Consider the following 16570-nt stretch of genomic DNA (forward strand, 5'->3'; position numbering starts at 1 on the left):
CACAACTGACGCACCAGGCGAACCTGTGTGAAAGTCTCCCTAGCCACAGCTGAGAGATGTTGTTCTAACTTCAGCTGTGGATCTAGTAGGACTCCCAAGTTCCGGACCCTCTCGAGGGGTTCAAAATTACGGTTTGGACCATAATTTCTGTTGCCAAGCAAGTGATTTGTGCCTGATGTTATGATCTTGTTAAGCAAATCACCACAGTTATTACATGAATAATGCAGTTATTAATCGAATCCAGTTTTTCCCACTGACATATTTTATTTATTTTATTTATTTATTTGATTCGCTTTCCATTCCGCCCAATCCCATGAGACTCAGGGCAGCTACATAGAGATGTTGCAACCATTGTAAGTGGGAAGAACAATCATGATTGACACTTTTTTACAGGCTGTTGAACGTTCACCAAAGAAATGGTTGCAAGTGAGGACCAGTGCTTCTGTTGGAGAGATTCACTGGGAACTTTTTATTGATTTTTCTAGAAACAGGTTCCTTCAGCTTTCAGACAAGTTTCTTTAGCATCATATGTGTGAACCTGGTCCTCCTGTAACATTTTTAAGGGAGGTGGTATGCTTTTGATTTTCCAGGTTTTAGTTCACTGTACAATGAGTGTATCATTTCAGTTCTAGCCTTAAGAATGACTTTAGGAATATAGTTGAATGATAATATAATAATAAAGTACAGTAATTAAACATAGGACATATATACTGTGTTGTTTTAACCTTTTAGTCTTGTCTGACGCTGTAAAATCACCAAGAGATTTAATGGTTAAAACAACATACTGTGTGGTATAGCTAATGGGTCTGTTACTTTAATATTAGATTTATCAGAGTTGGCAGGGATCTTGCAGGTCATCTAGTCCAACCCCCTGCCCAAGCAGGAGATTGTACATCTATCTATCGTGCTTCCCTGAAAATAAGACACTGCCTTATATTAATTTTTGCTCCAAAAGTTGTGCTATGTCTTATTTTCGGGAGGTGCCTTATATTTCTCAAATAAGACAAATTCACAGGCAGAAAAGCTGACACCCCCAAAGAAAGTGTACCGTACGGTACACTGATTACGGTACGGTACCTGTCAGTATGGCACCCACACACACACAAACAACGGCACTTATATGGTACAACAGTATACTCCCGCTATTGCAGCTTCCGGCCACCAGAGGAACTACAGTGTACGCACTGTAGTGGAGACTGTAATGGCAGTGAGACAGCAACAGACTGTGTCTGCTGTACTGGATGGTACAAAGCGATGGAAGGGGCCAGCAGGGGACGCCACATTATTACGGTACCGCTATGAACAGCTTTGAATGGTACCGTATGTTTTTCCACCGTACCGTATGTAAACTTGACTATGCCTTATTTTCGGGGGGTGCCTTATATTAGCAAATTCTGCAAAACCTCTGACATGCCTTACTTTTGGAGTACGTCTTATTTTCGGGGAAACAGGGTAGAATCGAACTCATAACCTTCTAATCGTGAGGCAAGAGCTCCACCTCTAGGCCACAACATTCTTTCATCTTTTTGCCATATTCTTCTACGTAGAAACCTAGTTGTAGACATATTAAAGATATATACTCAGCCCGTATTTAGTTAAAGACTAATATTTTATTCAAACTCAAGTGTTTGTTTTAATAGAATGAGATTCAAACTAATGAAAATGAAGACAAAGACTACAATTATGAGCAGAAGGAGAATTTGCCACCATGTTCTGACAATGTGTTTCCTCAGCAGCTTGAAGAAAAGGTAAGAGGACTGCCATTAAAATAAAAATTAAAGCAACCCAGATATAGAATTCCTGTGAATGTTTAAAATGGGATTGTATGTACTGATAGATTTCATTTCAATTTAGATTGAAATGTGGAAATATGTAAATTTAGTAACTGAATTTAAACATGGCTGGGATAAACATATATCCATCCTAAGATAAAATACCGGAAATAGTATAAGGGCAGACTAGATGGACCATGAGGTCTTTTTCTGCCATAAATCTTCTATGTTTCTATATTTCTATTTATACTGTGTATGATTAGCAAAATGTATATATTTTATTTTACCTTATTAGCATAAACCAGTGTTTCTCAATCTCAGAAATCTTTACAATATGTGGACTTCAATCCCCAGAGTTCTTCAGTCAACATACTGGCTAAGGAATTCTGGGATTTGAAGTCTATCTGAAAATCCCTGAAGTTGAGAAACAGTATCTTAGATATAGTGGGCCTTTACAGTATCCAGGATACATTTTAGTAGCTTTTTGTTTCCAAACATAGATTAAAAGAGTCATTGAACATGAAGTAATGTGTAGCGTAGCATGAGAGGCCCATAAAATAAATTCCTGTGCAGAACTTTTATCCTTATTTCCTGGGAGCTATCAGTACATTTTTATTCCTGGCATAGAACTTTTTCTCTACATTCTCAGGCAAACTGATCTTAATCCTATACCACTAACCTCTTGGTTTGTCCGAGGTTCTTCCCCAACAGAAGGTCAGCTCATTTTAAAACAAACACCATGGATTAAAGAAGTAATTTCCCTTATTTGTTCTTTTCCTACAGCTGAATGGATGCTTTCAGTAAAAGGCCTCTTCCTGCTGATTTGAAAGAGTGAATAACTTACAATTTTATAGGCTTTTTTGTGGCTTTCCACTTGCTTGATGCGCATGAGAATTTCATGCAGGAAATGTGGAAATGAGGGGTGGGGAAAAGTTTTTACGGCTTTCCTAGGTATAGGAAGAATGTGTGCAGGAATATTTAATAAACCTACCAGCATGTTAATTGCATGCCAAAAGCACTGCTTTGTATCACGTGAGGGCTTAAAACATGAGTTGTCTTTCACTGAGAGTGCTGTTGAATGTGCTGTAAAATGCCTGGGATTATCTGTTTCTCCAAATCAGACCCACAAGCACAGAACGTTAGCCCAGCTTACTTGGCTTCTTGTTAATTTGCACAGTTTAATTGCTCACAGTGGGGCTTTCACTGTAAATTAGAATGAAGCCGCAGTTAAGCTTATTATGGTGTATTAATTCCTTAATTGAGCAGCCTTAAGGTGCATTTGATTTAACAGGGTGAATATTGGGGGCTGTTACTCAGAATGTGGCACAACTTGTTTTAGGATTGCCCTGTGCATACACATACATGTGTGTACATATTGATCAATTCCAGATAAACCCCTCCTGTAGATAAAATGCTGAGTTCTATTTTTATTAAGTGAGGATAAGCTGGTGTTTCTTCCTGATACGGTACAGTGTTTTCTCAAATGTGGAATGAATAAGCATTGACGTGCAAATTAAAAACTGTAATGCAAATAGCAAGATGTTAAAAGAGAGTCAATTGAGGTTAAAATGTGAGAGATTGCATGTAGTCCTAGACTTAGTATTCTAATGGAGGCTGGCCATTACAGCCGTAAGTTGTGATGGTTGTAAAGCAGGTTACACACATGACCAACCCAATTATACAACCTTTTCTTGTGGCCATCATTGATATTTTAAACCAACCGTTTTATATAGAAAGCATCATTTGTACAAGCCAAATTCATGCACGTGAGTTCATCTTAGCAGATTCTCAGTGAGAGGAGTTAAAAGATAACACTACCACTGAAGATCAAAGCTAATTGCACATTCCTTTATGAGATAAGGATTCTTTAGTTTCACTGACTTTACAGCTACAGCTTTCCAGATTCTCTGCAGACAAGGCACTATTACTCTAAGGATTTTAGCGGAGAAATAACAGTTGGCTAGCGTAACATGGCTGGAACCCCAAACCTCAAGGGACTCTATTACCAAATGTTTAACTCCACCCCAAATTTCCCATTAGCAACCCTTAAATACCTATGGGGATTGGTCAACAATTCCCTAGAGTTAACAAACTACAAACTACTTCCTTTTCCCATACAAGTATTCTTGTCTTTTTTCTTAGTCTTCTAAAGCGGGCATCTAACAAAGGCTCATAGTCTTCCTCCTCCTCCTCTTCCTCTAAGTCAGACCCTACTGTCAATGGCATATCTGCCACCTCTGGTGGTGCTTCAGGTTCATCCATGTCTCTTTCACTCTCACTCTGCATCAGCTGGCAAAACCATTGGCCCAGGGTACCAAGATGGGCCTGGCTTATCCTCCTCAGAATCTATCATTACCAGCGTTGGTCGAGGACCACTCATAACAATCATTATGCATTATGAGGCATTTTATGCCAAAACCCAGAAGTGTTTCAACAAAATATCACAGTCACATGATCAGAACAGCAGACTAGTTGATAGGCACCCAAAATAAGTCATGTGATGAGGGGAGGTTGGAACTTTGGTATAGAGACTTTATGTGCCTTTGGAGAGAGGAGTGTTTATTGTAAATTCAAACAGTTGCTAAGGGACCAGTGGTAAGTCGAAGACAATCTGTATATAATACTTACATGGTACTTACAAAGCTATATAGAAATATAGTTATCACTCCGATTTCTGAAGACTGCATGTTCAAAGGCTAAATGGCGTAGTGGCGCAGTGGTTAGAACGCAGTATTGCAGGCTAATTCAGCTCACTGCCAATAGTTCAATTCTGACTGGCTCAAGGTTGACTCAGCCTTCCCTCCTACTGAAGTCAGCAAAATGAGGACCCAGATTGTTGGGGGCAATATGCTGATTCTCTAAACCAGTGTTTCCCAACCTTGGCAACTTGAAGATATCTGGACTTCAACTCCCAGAATTCCCCAGCCAGCGAATGCTGGCTGGGGGATTCTGGGAGTTGAAGTCCAGATATCTTCAAGTTGTCAAGGTTGGGAAACACTGCTCTAAACCACTTAGAGAGTATGGTAAAGCGGGGGTCCCTAAGCTCCGGGCCAGGGCTCAAAACTGGGTCACAGCATGTTCAGAACGTGGCCACACGAGTGGCAGGCAAATGCACATGGAGTTCCACTTGTGCGAGCAGCAAATGCTCTGATTTGGCCAAGCAGAAGGCACATGCCTCTGCTGCTTGAGCAAATGGGGGTGCATATACCTGCCTCTCACACAGTACCATCCCCTCTCTCCTGCTGGGACTTCCAAGACCAAAAAAGTTGGGGAGTGATCTCTCTCATCTGGCCTTTGAAGCTAAACAGAGTTGAGTTTGGTTGGTCTTTGAAAAGGAGATCTTCTATTAATATTAAGATTGAGAAAAAAAATCAAGGTTCCAGTGGCCAATCATTTGCATGCTAAAAAAAATTAAACATGGATGCATCTGTAAAAATGAAGTTGAATTTTACTCAAAGAAAATAGTCTTACGGTGACATTTTGAAATATCCATTTGTTACTTAGAATCTGACTTGATCAAACAATGTTCAAGTACCTGAGCTGCAAAATCATGGTAGTGAGAGCTATACACTTAAGCATATGAATTTGATAGACGAATCTTGGAGCTGAAAGATTGGACTTGTTAGCCAAATGCAAACAATTAAAAATAGGACCTAAAACCATGAAGCATTTGTTCCCAGTGTGATCCAAGGCCTCAAGGATATTGTTTTTCTTTAGTATTAGTACCAAAATTTGGCGGGGGGAAGGAGGGAATAGTAAAAACCTTGGGACTTATCAAACGTAAGAGATTTTGGCTTTGTCATCCAAATCTACAAGATTTCAGGTTGTGCTTTGGTGATCTTATGCAGAAAAAAATTAAATGTTACCTTAATATACAAATTAGAACATTACTTAAAGTTTTGATTCTGTGGGCACTATCTGGGGGTGATTTGTTTTCCACATTGCCAACTTTTAGCTTGTAGTCCTCAGAAACTTCCAGGCATGGTATAAGGGTTTATGTAATCCACAATAGTAGGGACTGCTGGTTTGTGGCAATTTAAAATTTGATGTGGCAACGATGCTGTGTTTTTGCATTTAATCACAAACTGCTTTGTGCTTTTCCCAACAACTTTGCCTGCTTTGCTGCTTACCAGATGAGGTAAATTCTAGTTCTCTGGATAACTCCACAAGAAAAGGTGGCTCACATACGTATCTCTCCCACAGGTTTCAGTAAGAGATGGTTTGAGTCCCAGTCTCTGTGAAGATGGCATTGGTGAGTTCTTTTATCCCCAAACCAACAAAATAAGGAATTTATTTATTTATTATTTATTTATTATTTAGATTTGTATGCTGCCCCTCTCCGCAGACTCGGGGCGGCTCACAGCAAAATAAAACAATTCATGACAAATCTAAATTATAATTTAAAATATTTTTAAAAACCCATTTACTAAAACAAACATACATACAAACATACCATACATAAATTGTATATGCCCGGGGGAGATGTCTCAGTTCCCCCATGCCTGACGACAAAGGTGGGTTTTAAGGAGCTTACGAAAGGCAAGGAGAGTAGGGGCAGTTCTAATCTCTGAGGGGAGCTGGTTCCAGAGAGTCGGGGCCGCCACAGAGAAGCCTCTTCCCCTGGGGCCCTCCAACCGACATTGTTTAGTTGACGGGACCTGGAGAAGGCCCACTCTGTGGGACCTAATCGGTCGCTGGGATTCGTGCGGCAGAAGGCGGTCTCGGAGATATTCTGGTCCAATGCCATGAAGGGCTTTAAAGGTCATAACCAACACTTTGAATTGTGACCGGAAATTGATTGGCAACCAATGCAGACTGCGGAGTGTTGGTGAAACATGGGCATACCTAGGTAAGCCCATGACTGCTCTCGCAGCTGCATTCTGCACGATCTGAAGTTTCCGAGCACTTTTCAAAGGTAGCCCCATGTAGAGAGCATTACAGTAGTCGAACCTCGAGGTGATGAGGGCATGAGTGACTGTGAGCAGTGAGTCCCGGTCCAGATAGGGCCGCAACTGGTGCACCAGGTGTGTCTTCTCTGTTAGGCTTTTTAAAATAGTTTTATTAACGTTTACAAATACAAAGATACAAAGGCAAATACAAACTAAGAAAAATATAAAAAGAAGATGAAATGTGAGGAAAAAGGAAAGGAAAACAGAAATGAGAAAATGGGTAAGAGATGACTTCCCTTCCCTCCAGGCAAATATAAGCAATTTAGCTAAATTGATGCCTTTTCTAGTAGTTAAATAAATAAAAACTCTTCTCCCCATATCTCATAATCCCTTATCAATAATCAAATAACTATAAATTACTCATCCTGATCAGTAGAAGTCTGTTAACAACTACCGTATCAGAACCATTAACATATATGTAATCCTAATCTTAAGAAAATTGATTTTGCAATCCAAACTTTATCATTTTCTCTAAAAGATAAAGCATAAGAAATTTCTTCCCATTTAGAAATACAGTGTTCCCTCGATTTTCGCGGGGGTTACGTTCCAAGACCTCCCGCGAAAGTCGATTTTCCACGAAGTAGCGGTGCGGAAGTAAAAACACCATTTTTGGCTATGGACAGCCAAAAATTACCCCCACGCACCCTTTTTCAAGGCAGCGCAAGGAGCCGGGCTTGAAATTAGGGCAGGGAGCGACGAAAGTGCGGAGGCCGGCAAAGATTGCTTTGAATGTCGGCTGCCCCCGCCCCCCCAGCGCCTCCGGCCCCCTCGCCGCTACCGCCCGCCCGCCTGATCCACCCCTCTCACCGGCTTTCTTGGGACACGGGTCCTCCTGCAGCAGCGCTGGCAGCTACGGCTTCTCATCCTCCTCATTCGGCCGGTAGCCGCTCTGAGCGCTTTGAGAATGCCCGCCCCGCCCCTCTCACAGTCCCTTAGCTGAGAGCGCTTTCGTCCCAGCTATCAGCGAGGGGGCTGCAGGAGAGGTGGGGGCAGGCGTTCTCACAGAGAGGGAGAAAGAGAGGGAGAAAGAGAGAGAGAGAAAGAGGGGGGAGAGTGGAAGGTAGAGAGAGAGAGAAAAATTATAGAAAAAGGGAGAAAAAAAGAGAAATGAGAAAATGATTGAAGCAGAGAATGACAGGAAAGAAAGAGAAAGAGAGAGAGAAGTGGCTCTTGGTGATGACATATGACGTCATTGGGTGGGAAAAACCGTGGTATAGAAAAAAAACCGTGGAGTATTTTTTAATTAATATTTTTTGAAAAACCGCGGTATAGCCATTTCACGAAGTTTGAACCTGTGAAAATCGAGGGATCACTGTAGATATTTAAAGCTTCATCAAAAAATCCCATTAACAGCTACCCAGAAATCCTATTATCAGCTACCAGAAAACAATAAGATATTTTTTTAACCCTTATCAAAGAGATACACTTTAGATATCTTTATATGTCTCAGGAGAAGGGCGACATCATCATCATCATCATCATCATTATTATTATTATTATTATTATTATTATTATTATTATTATTATTATTTAGATTTGTATGCTGCCCCTCTCCGGAGACATAGAAATCAATCAATCAATCAATAAATTTTCAGTTTTAAAAAGTTGATTTCTTATCAATTTCTCTTTGTGTTCTTCTGGGAACAACTTAAGCAGTTCCTTTTTGTCTCATCTCTGAGAAAATTTCCCTTTTCCACATCTGTTGGTTTTGTAAATCCAAAGTGAGAAGACGTTTGAAGACACTAATTATACCTGTATGTCTCTTTAACAATCAGAATATCAGCTGGTTTCACTGGTAAATTCATCTTGACATCTTTTTACACATCACTGTTATCTCTGACATTTTTAAATAGATCCACATGGGTGATCTTTATTTTTTATTTTTTAGTCCCGAGAAGAATTCTGATGAGCTGATCCCTTCACCAGTTCCCATTTTGACCATATTCATAAGTTCCATAAAACCCACCAATGGTCAGTTTGTGATGCTACCCCAAAGATTCTCCTGTTTGTTAGCATTTACCAATTATTTAATTCAAAAAAATACCTACTTTGCCTTCTGAAATCTAATTCTGGAAACATTGCCAGTCTTCTGTATAATCCAGAGGTCTTCAAATTTGGCAACTTTAAGATTTGTGGACTTCAACTCCCAGAATTCAACTCCCGATGAGAATTGAAGTCCACAAGTGTCAACATTGTCATGTTTGAAGACCTCTGGTATAATTGGAAATAAAACTGCCTAAATCACCCCACAACTGATTGTTCTGTAGTCTGAACCCTTTAAGAATTTTTCATGTGCTTAAATAACGGTTGATCATTTCTGATTTAAAAAACAGAACTAAATGGAGATAGCCCTTAACTTTCATTTAATGTTTGTTCAAAGTTATGAATGGTGCTGAAAAAAGTAACTTATCACACATAACTCACACATGATCAAAATTGGCAATCAGTATGAAAGCTGCAGCGCCCAAGGTCACATGGTCATTTTTTTTCCAATCTTCCCAGGGGGCTTCTGACAAGTGAAGCCAACAGAGGAAGCTGGATTTGTTTAACAACTTGTGGCAAAAAAGGGGGCAGGGAAATTGAGCATAACCAGCGGTGAGCTAGGAGCTGGAACGTGGCTCATAAGTTCTTGCAGGACCAGCACGATTTTGCTGCTGCACCTGTGAAAGTAGCAAAATTGCACCCGCTTTTCAGCGAGGTTTTACCTGCGGCTCCGTGTGCATTTTTGCTACCTTCACAGGTGCAGCAGCAAAATCGCGCTGGTCCCATAAGAACTTACGAGCCGCGGTGGTGAGTGCAATTTAGCGTCCGGCTCGTAGCCCACCGCTGAGCATAACATAACACACTTAATGCCTGCATTACTTAGCTACAGAAGTTCCAATCCCAATTGTGATTGTAATTTGAGGACTTGCCTATAAAAACAGGGATAAGAGATTACTATAAGTTCAAAAAACAAACAAAAATATTGGTACAACTCTATGCTACTGAAATCTTTGAATTATTGCAGAATAATAGATTTGGAATATAAATCTGCTTGGCAATGCCACTGTTTATCAAGATAGTGTGATCTCATATAGATGCCAAGCTTTTCCTTCAAGTTAGTGTATATCAGAAATAGTGTACTTTTTGTGTGGTCTCCCGAAGGGAATGTGAATGGACGTGCACATAAAAAGTTAGAAATAGCTTGTTTGGTGGAATTATCAAGACCAAAATCCAGGTTTATCATAAGAGACACTGGGATAACTTTCCTTGGTCTCACTTAATCCTTTTCTTTAACAGAGCTGGTTCTTCTGCTTTCAGCTAACCTAGGTTTATCATCTAAATTCTTAACCATAGTTTGGCAAACAGATGAAACCAAAATTAAATGAGTTAAAACATATGCACATATGCAGTTTTAAGGCCAACTATACTTTAATTATAGTTTAATATCAATTATATGCAGCTGAAACTTTTAAATACTGTTTTAGGACTGTAGAGTAATAAGAGAGGCGGCTTAGTTCTTTTTACTTTTTTATTTTATTCCCTTATGCTTCACTTAGCAGAAAATAAGCTCCCATTCTTTCTATCTAAATCAGAGTGGAAAGCCAAAGATTGAAGCCTAGTATTTAAAACAGATCTGCCCTGTCAATTTTTATTTAACTTTTAAGAATGCCCCTTCCCCAAACCCTTCAACATAGGCTCTTAGCACCATTGCAAAATCAGACCATCGTCTAGGTTCAGTTGTCAAATTGACTAATTTCTAACACTGTGCGGTGTATCCAGCACATAGAAATATTATTTATTTTTGCTTTGCAGAAGTTATGGGTAGTCATTTTTCCACTTGCCAGAAATCCTAGGTGTCATATAACATTCTGTTCATAAACCCTTGGAATGGAATGTGGCCCAACAGCTTCAAAAGTCTCCTTTCATAGCAAGCATCTAGGTTTTTTTTTTTCTTTTCCATTTGGGTGGAGGCCACATGAACAGACAGGTGCTCATCATTCTTCAACTGCAGCAGTGTTGATTGCTTGGTGGATTTGGTGGAAATGGGACTGTGGGGCAGAACCTGGTGTTCATGGATTTTGAGGAAAAGAACCTAATGTGACTCCTTTTGTTTTAGCTGGGTGTAACTTCCAAAAAGAGATTGAAATTGCAAGACCTATCTATGCCAAACAGCCAAGTCCTAATTCTAGAGCATCTTCTCAATCTGACAGCTCTCCTCCCAAAGCAGTGAAGGTACAATTGATATTTTTTTATGAATGGGCAATGCAGGGGAAAAAATGTAAATTGCTCATTGAGAATTCTATATTATTTACTGTGTTCCCTTTTGTAGTCATGCTGCTTTCTGACTTCCAAATTTTTATCTTTTTCCACATTAAGCCATGGAATTATATTGTATTGTAGTTCTGTGAATTTGTAAAAATGTATTTACTTATTCCTTTGTTAGATTTATGTTTTGACTTTTTTTCTATTAACCCAGTTTTTCCTCTAACAATTCTGGGAGACAATGAGTTGAGAAAAAGTGGGTGTTTCTAACACTATTCCAGCACCGTAACTCTGATTTCACATTGATTCTCAGGACATCTCAGCCAAAGCTGTTTTGAAAAATTGTACCTTTAGCACAGTGGTTTATGTACAACATGATTTAATTTTTTCTTCAGCATACAGAATGCTTTCAGAAACAAGCAACACGAATATATTGATATACAAATGAATAATGCCGTGCATACATGTACACACAAAAGTAAAAATAACCCATATACAGTCCTAGAAAAATCTAGTTATTTAGAAACTCATTTCAGGACTGGCTTATCAGTATAATTCTGCTTTGGAGTCCCTAAGCTTGTTATGTCTCTGTATTTAACATACCTGTGTGAAGTATATGTTTTCTAAAAATACAAAGTACTGCAAACTTTCTTTAGCCATGAGGAAGTCCAGTTGCTGACGTATCATAAAGTCTTCTGTGACTATTGGTGACATTTGTGAAATAATGAAGACAAGTGTCAATTTATATTTCCCTCTATATTTTAATTACAGTAGACTAAATTCTATTCTCAATTGAGTCTGTTAAAGGGGTAGAAAGAAGCTTACTGAACATGGTATGGTTTTTCAGTCATAGAAATGTTTATGGAAACCAGAACATTTGACACTTGATTCCTGTTTACCACTAATATGGGGGAGTGGGGTGTAAGCTTTTTGACTGAAATGGGACATTGTGCAGTATTGTTAATGATTTCATTGAGATGTCCATGGAGTTTTGCTGAACAGTTCTGTATGAAATACAATGATCCCTCGTCTTACAAATGCCTCGTCATACAAAGTTTTCGAGATACAAACTTGAGGTTTAAGATTTTTTTGCCTCTTCTTACAAACTATTTTCACCTTACAAACCCACTGCCGCCACTGGGGTGCCCCACCTTCGGACTTCCGTTGCCAGCGAAGCACCCGTTTTTGCACTGCTGGGATTCCCCTGAGGCTCCCCTCCATGGGAAACCCCACCGCCGGACTTCCATGTTTTTGTAATGCTGCAGGGGAATCCCAGCAGGGCAATCCCAGCAGCGCAAAAACGGGTGCTTCGCTGGCAACAGAAGTCTGGAGGTGGGGTTTCCTAGCGAGGGGAGCCTCAGTGAAATCGCAGCATCACAAACAGAGGTCCGGAGGTGGGGCTTCGAGGACTTCTGTGTTTTTGCGATGCTGCGATTTCACTGATGCTCCCTTCACTGGGAAACCCTACCTCCTAACTTCTGTTGCCAGCGAAGTGCCCATTTTTGCAATGCTGGGATTCCCCTGCAGCATCGCAAAAACACAGAAGTCCGGAGGTGAGGTTTCCTATGGAGGGGAGCCTCAGGGGAATCCCAGCAGCGCAAAAACGGGCGCTTCAGCTGGCAAAAGGGGTGAATTATGGGCTTGCACGCATTAATTGCTTTTCTATTGATTCCTATGGGAAACATTGTTTCGTCTTACAAACTTTTCACCTTAAGAACCTGGTCCCGGAACCAATTAAGTTTGTAAGATGAGGTATCACTTTATGTTATACTGTAGTACAGGGGTGTCAAACTTGAGGCTTGGGAGCTGGATTTGGCCCATGGGGTGCTTAGATCTGGCCTGCGGGAATGCCCTGGAATCGGTGGCGGACTGGCCTGTGGTATCTCTGCCAGTGAAAAACGAAGTTTGGGAGGACTGCAGACAGCCTCCCAAGCTCCATTTTCACTGGCAGAGGGTTCTAAGAGGCTGAAAATAGATGGGATCCCGTTTTCTCTGGCAGAGCGCTCAGGTCACCACAGCCGCCCCTGGCACAAGTGACATTGAGCTGGCCACGCCCACCCCAGCCCCCCAAGGTCCAACACAACCTGATGCGGCCCTCAATGAAATTGAGTTTGACACCCCTGCGGTAGTATATACACTGTTACCCTTTGTTTTAATTTTTTTCCATAAAGGAATTTCTTAGCGGCTGAGCCTACTTTAATAGCTTTATAATAAAACATTTCTCACTGGAGGAACTACTTAGTATACTTTCCAGCAATCCCATATACGTTTATAAACAGCCATTTGTCTTTTTCAGCTTCTGTTTCCTGCGCCTGGTTTCTAACCTCTATTCCTGTCTTCTGCTTCCTTTCTAACATGAGCTCATCTCTCAGCTTTCCTGCGTCCTCTCCTCTTTTTATTAACTGGACTTCATGGTTCTACTGTAGTTGCTCTTCATAACATGCTTGACAAGGAATATACTTCTGCACACCCCAAAAGTTTCTCCCATGTAAGTTGGAAAGGGGAATAAACATTACTGCAACTGGTGTCATTTATTGCAAGTGCCCTGTTCCGAGAGCAAGCTGGGAAAGGCTGGAAAACAACTCAAGTTTATTTCATGGATTCTTTAGAAGGATCTACTAGGGGAATTCCATGACACTCTAGCTTCCCTGATCATTATAATGAACATGCTTCATTGTGTGCAACACTTCTTTCTTTTCAGAAAACTTTTTCTATGGAACACAAAACCAGCCTAGGGCTCTTTTTTTTGCCACCCATTTCCAAAAGCGGTGGGTAGCTAATCCATGTTTAAAGCAACGTCAGACATTTAAACCAATGGAAACCTTAATATGCTTTAGGTACAATATTATTAATTATCAACGTTGCTTGAATGGTCTATCTAGCAGCACATCTCTTTCTGCCCAGCTGGATCCTATCTCTTTGTTTAATTTTGTGCCCACCCAGTCTGTTTTCACTTTTATTGAAGTGACACATTCTTGTATCAGTTATAAGGTACAGGAAGAGTTTTGATACATTAGAATACATTCATCACTGCTGCCCATTGAAGCACTAATTCCAGAAGTGTTTCATTTAGATAGTTTACTGTAAAAATAAATTGTTTGACAACTGATTTTGAAGGCAGAGCATGTGATTTAAAAAGTTCACCACATTGCTCAGGTAAATTCACTGAAGTTACAATCAATCATAAAAAGGAAGCAGAGCTTTGATCACACCACAGGTAGCCATCAACTTACGACCATTCATTTAATGAGAGTTCAAAGTTATGTTGGTGCTGAAAAGGTCACTTACAATCTGTTCTTGCACTTGTTATGACCGTTTTGGTCACAATCAAAATTCTAGCACTTGGCAACCAACATTTACAACAGTTGCAGTGTCCTGGGGTCATGTGGTCATCATGTGGAAGCTTTCCAGCCAGCTTCTGACAAACAGAGTAAATGGGAGAAGCTGGTTTGCTTAACAATGCATGATTCATGTAACAACCACAGTGATTTACTTAACAATCGTGACCAAAAAAAAAGCCATAAAATTGCATGACTTACTTAACAAGTGCCTTGCTTAGTAATGAAAATTTTTGATCCCAATTGATCCCAAGTTGGAGACTACCTGTGTTATGGCTGCCATCGTGACTTTTTGACCGTAGCCTGTAGATCCCCTTCAGCTTCCCTAATTCTTGCGCTCCTTCAACTTTGTGTATGCTTTTTTCATGCATTTTCTGCTTGGGTGATGGCAGAGCCCCGGGCTTGAGCACTGGAAAAGAAAGAAGGTGAACAATCCTACCTCCTAAACCAGCTCTGAGTGGTGCTGATTGACTAATTCAAGCATGCTTTAATAGAGCTGTTCTGGACATTAATTTGCCACCTTTTAAAAAAAGAAAGAAACGTGAGTGGCATTTTAAATTGAGAGTAGCCTTGATAATGCTCAGGGCGGTGGAGTTTTTCTTAGTGGAACTAATCTCTGCTAACATTTTAAGTACAGTAGTACCTCTAGATACAAGCTGCTCCACATGCGAGTATTCTAAGATACGAGCCACGAGGGGAGAGAAATTTCTGTTCCAGACCCGAGCTCAAATTCGGGGTATGAGCCGAGCATCCACTAGGTGGCGCAAGAATCCTTGCTTTTGGTTATCTCGGAGGGGAAAAACAAAGTCTAAAGCCATTTGTTCCAGATACGAGTTGTTCGACATACAAGCTCCCTTCTGGAACGAATTAAACTCGTATCTAGAGGTACTACTGTATTTGGTTAGAGCCTTTAAATCTGTCTTCATTGTTTGAGACCAGAGGTGTCAAACTGGTGGTCCGCAGGCCAGATACATCTCACATACAGGCCATGCCCACTCCAGTTCCATGAAGGGAAAAAAGTCACGAAAAGTCACATGATGGCAACGTGAGGCTGCGGGCCTGACACCCATGTTTTAGACTCTTGAGTGCCTTTGCTGCTTTTTGCTCTTGGTCTTCCTCTTTGATTACCTCTCTTTTCAATCTGTTGTCCCTCTAGAGATGCTGAAGAAGATTATACAATTGTAATTTTAAATTGGCAGAAATCTAGAATTTTGTCCATTCCATCTGGTTGTTTGATAAAAAGTCTGGAGCCCATTATCAATAGCAACAAAAGATAGTATGCTAAATTATTTTGGGATTTTGCAAAGGTTTTCAAGAATGCTAACTCTTCTAATGTGATGAGATCTAGGACTAAGAGAGACTGTTCTTTTGAAATTAAACAAGTTAATCTGTATTAAATTTAGAAGAAGGTTCTGTAGAGACTAACTTCATGAAAGATGTTCATATTTACACCATTTCTTTCAACAGAAATTTCAGGTGCCAGCAAAGGAAATATGTATTGCTTGCAAGAAGACTGTATATCCTATGGAGCGTCTCTTTGCCAATCAGCAAGTCTACCACATTAGCTGTTTCCGCTGTTCTTACTGCAGTAGCAAACTCACGTAAGCCTCAAACAAAAAAAGTGTACTACTGTATATACATTTAATGTTCTAAGTATTAGAACATTAGGTAAGGTAGAGCAGTGCTTCCCAACCTTGGCAACTTGAAGATATCTGGACTTCAACTCCCAGAATTCCCCAGCCAGCATTTGCTGGCTGGGGAATTCTGGGAGTTGAAGTCCAAATATCTTCAAGTTGCCAGGGTTGGGAAACACTGAGGTAGACAATTGATTTTAGTATAGTAGAGCTACACCAAAATGTGAACTATGTATAGTCTTTGGATGGTCACAAGACGTTCAAGAGTTATCATAATTTGGGGTCAGTCTATACATGCTCACAAAGAAGGTTACTGTGGGCTTTCTAACAGGTAGCAAAAAGAAAATTAAAATCCATATGATCATCTAAGGTTAAAAAAAATTAACAGTGTTAGAGACAGAGAAGGCTATTAATCTAGATTTTTTTTCTTTCAAAAATAAGGTCAGATAACTATTATGGCTAATGGGACTGCTGGGGTTATAGCTAAGCAACGTAGTCTCATGACGTTGTGACAATATTCCTTAACAATGGAAATTCTGGTCTCAATTACCAGCATTAAGCAAAGACTACCCATATTTCAAATCCATTTGTTAAGATATTTAAAAGGTAATAGTTGGAGCAGTGAAGGATTG

The 16570-nt window shown here is 40.1% G+C and overlaps 1 protein-coding gene across 3 annotated transcripts in view; it reads left to right on the forward strand.

Moving 5' to 3' along the window:
• LIMA1 (LIM domain and actin binding 1) overlaps positions 1 to 16570 on the forward strand; it is a 79626-nt gene that overhangs the window by 59556 nt on the left and 3500 nt on the right. For all 3 annotated transcript variants that reach the window (XM_070740524.1, XM_070740525.1, XM_070740526.1), the window contains 4 exons: positions 1641 to 1748; positions 5976 to 6024; positions 10821 to 10936; positions 15772 to 15905. In XM_070740524.1, the coding sequence (XP_070596625.1) occupies positions 1641 to 1748; positions 5976 to 6024; positions 10821 to 10936; positions 15772 to 15905 (407 nt within the window). The remainder of the gene's footprint in view (positions 1 to 1640; positions 1749 to 5975; positions 6025 to 10820; positions 10937 to 15771; positions 15906 to 16570) is intronic.

Source organism: Erythrolamprus reginae, chromosome 2 (assembly GCF_031021105.1).
Source record: "Erythrolamprus reginae isolate rEryReg1 chromosome 2, rEryReg1.hap1, whole genome shotgun sequence".
Taxonomy (NCBI): domain Eukaryota; kingdom Metazoa; phylum Chordata; class Lepidosauria; order Squamata; family Dipsadidae; genus Erythrolamprus; species Erythrolamprus reginae.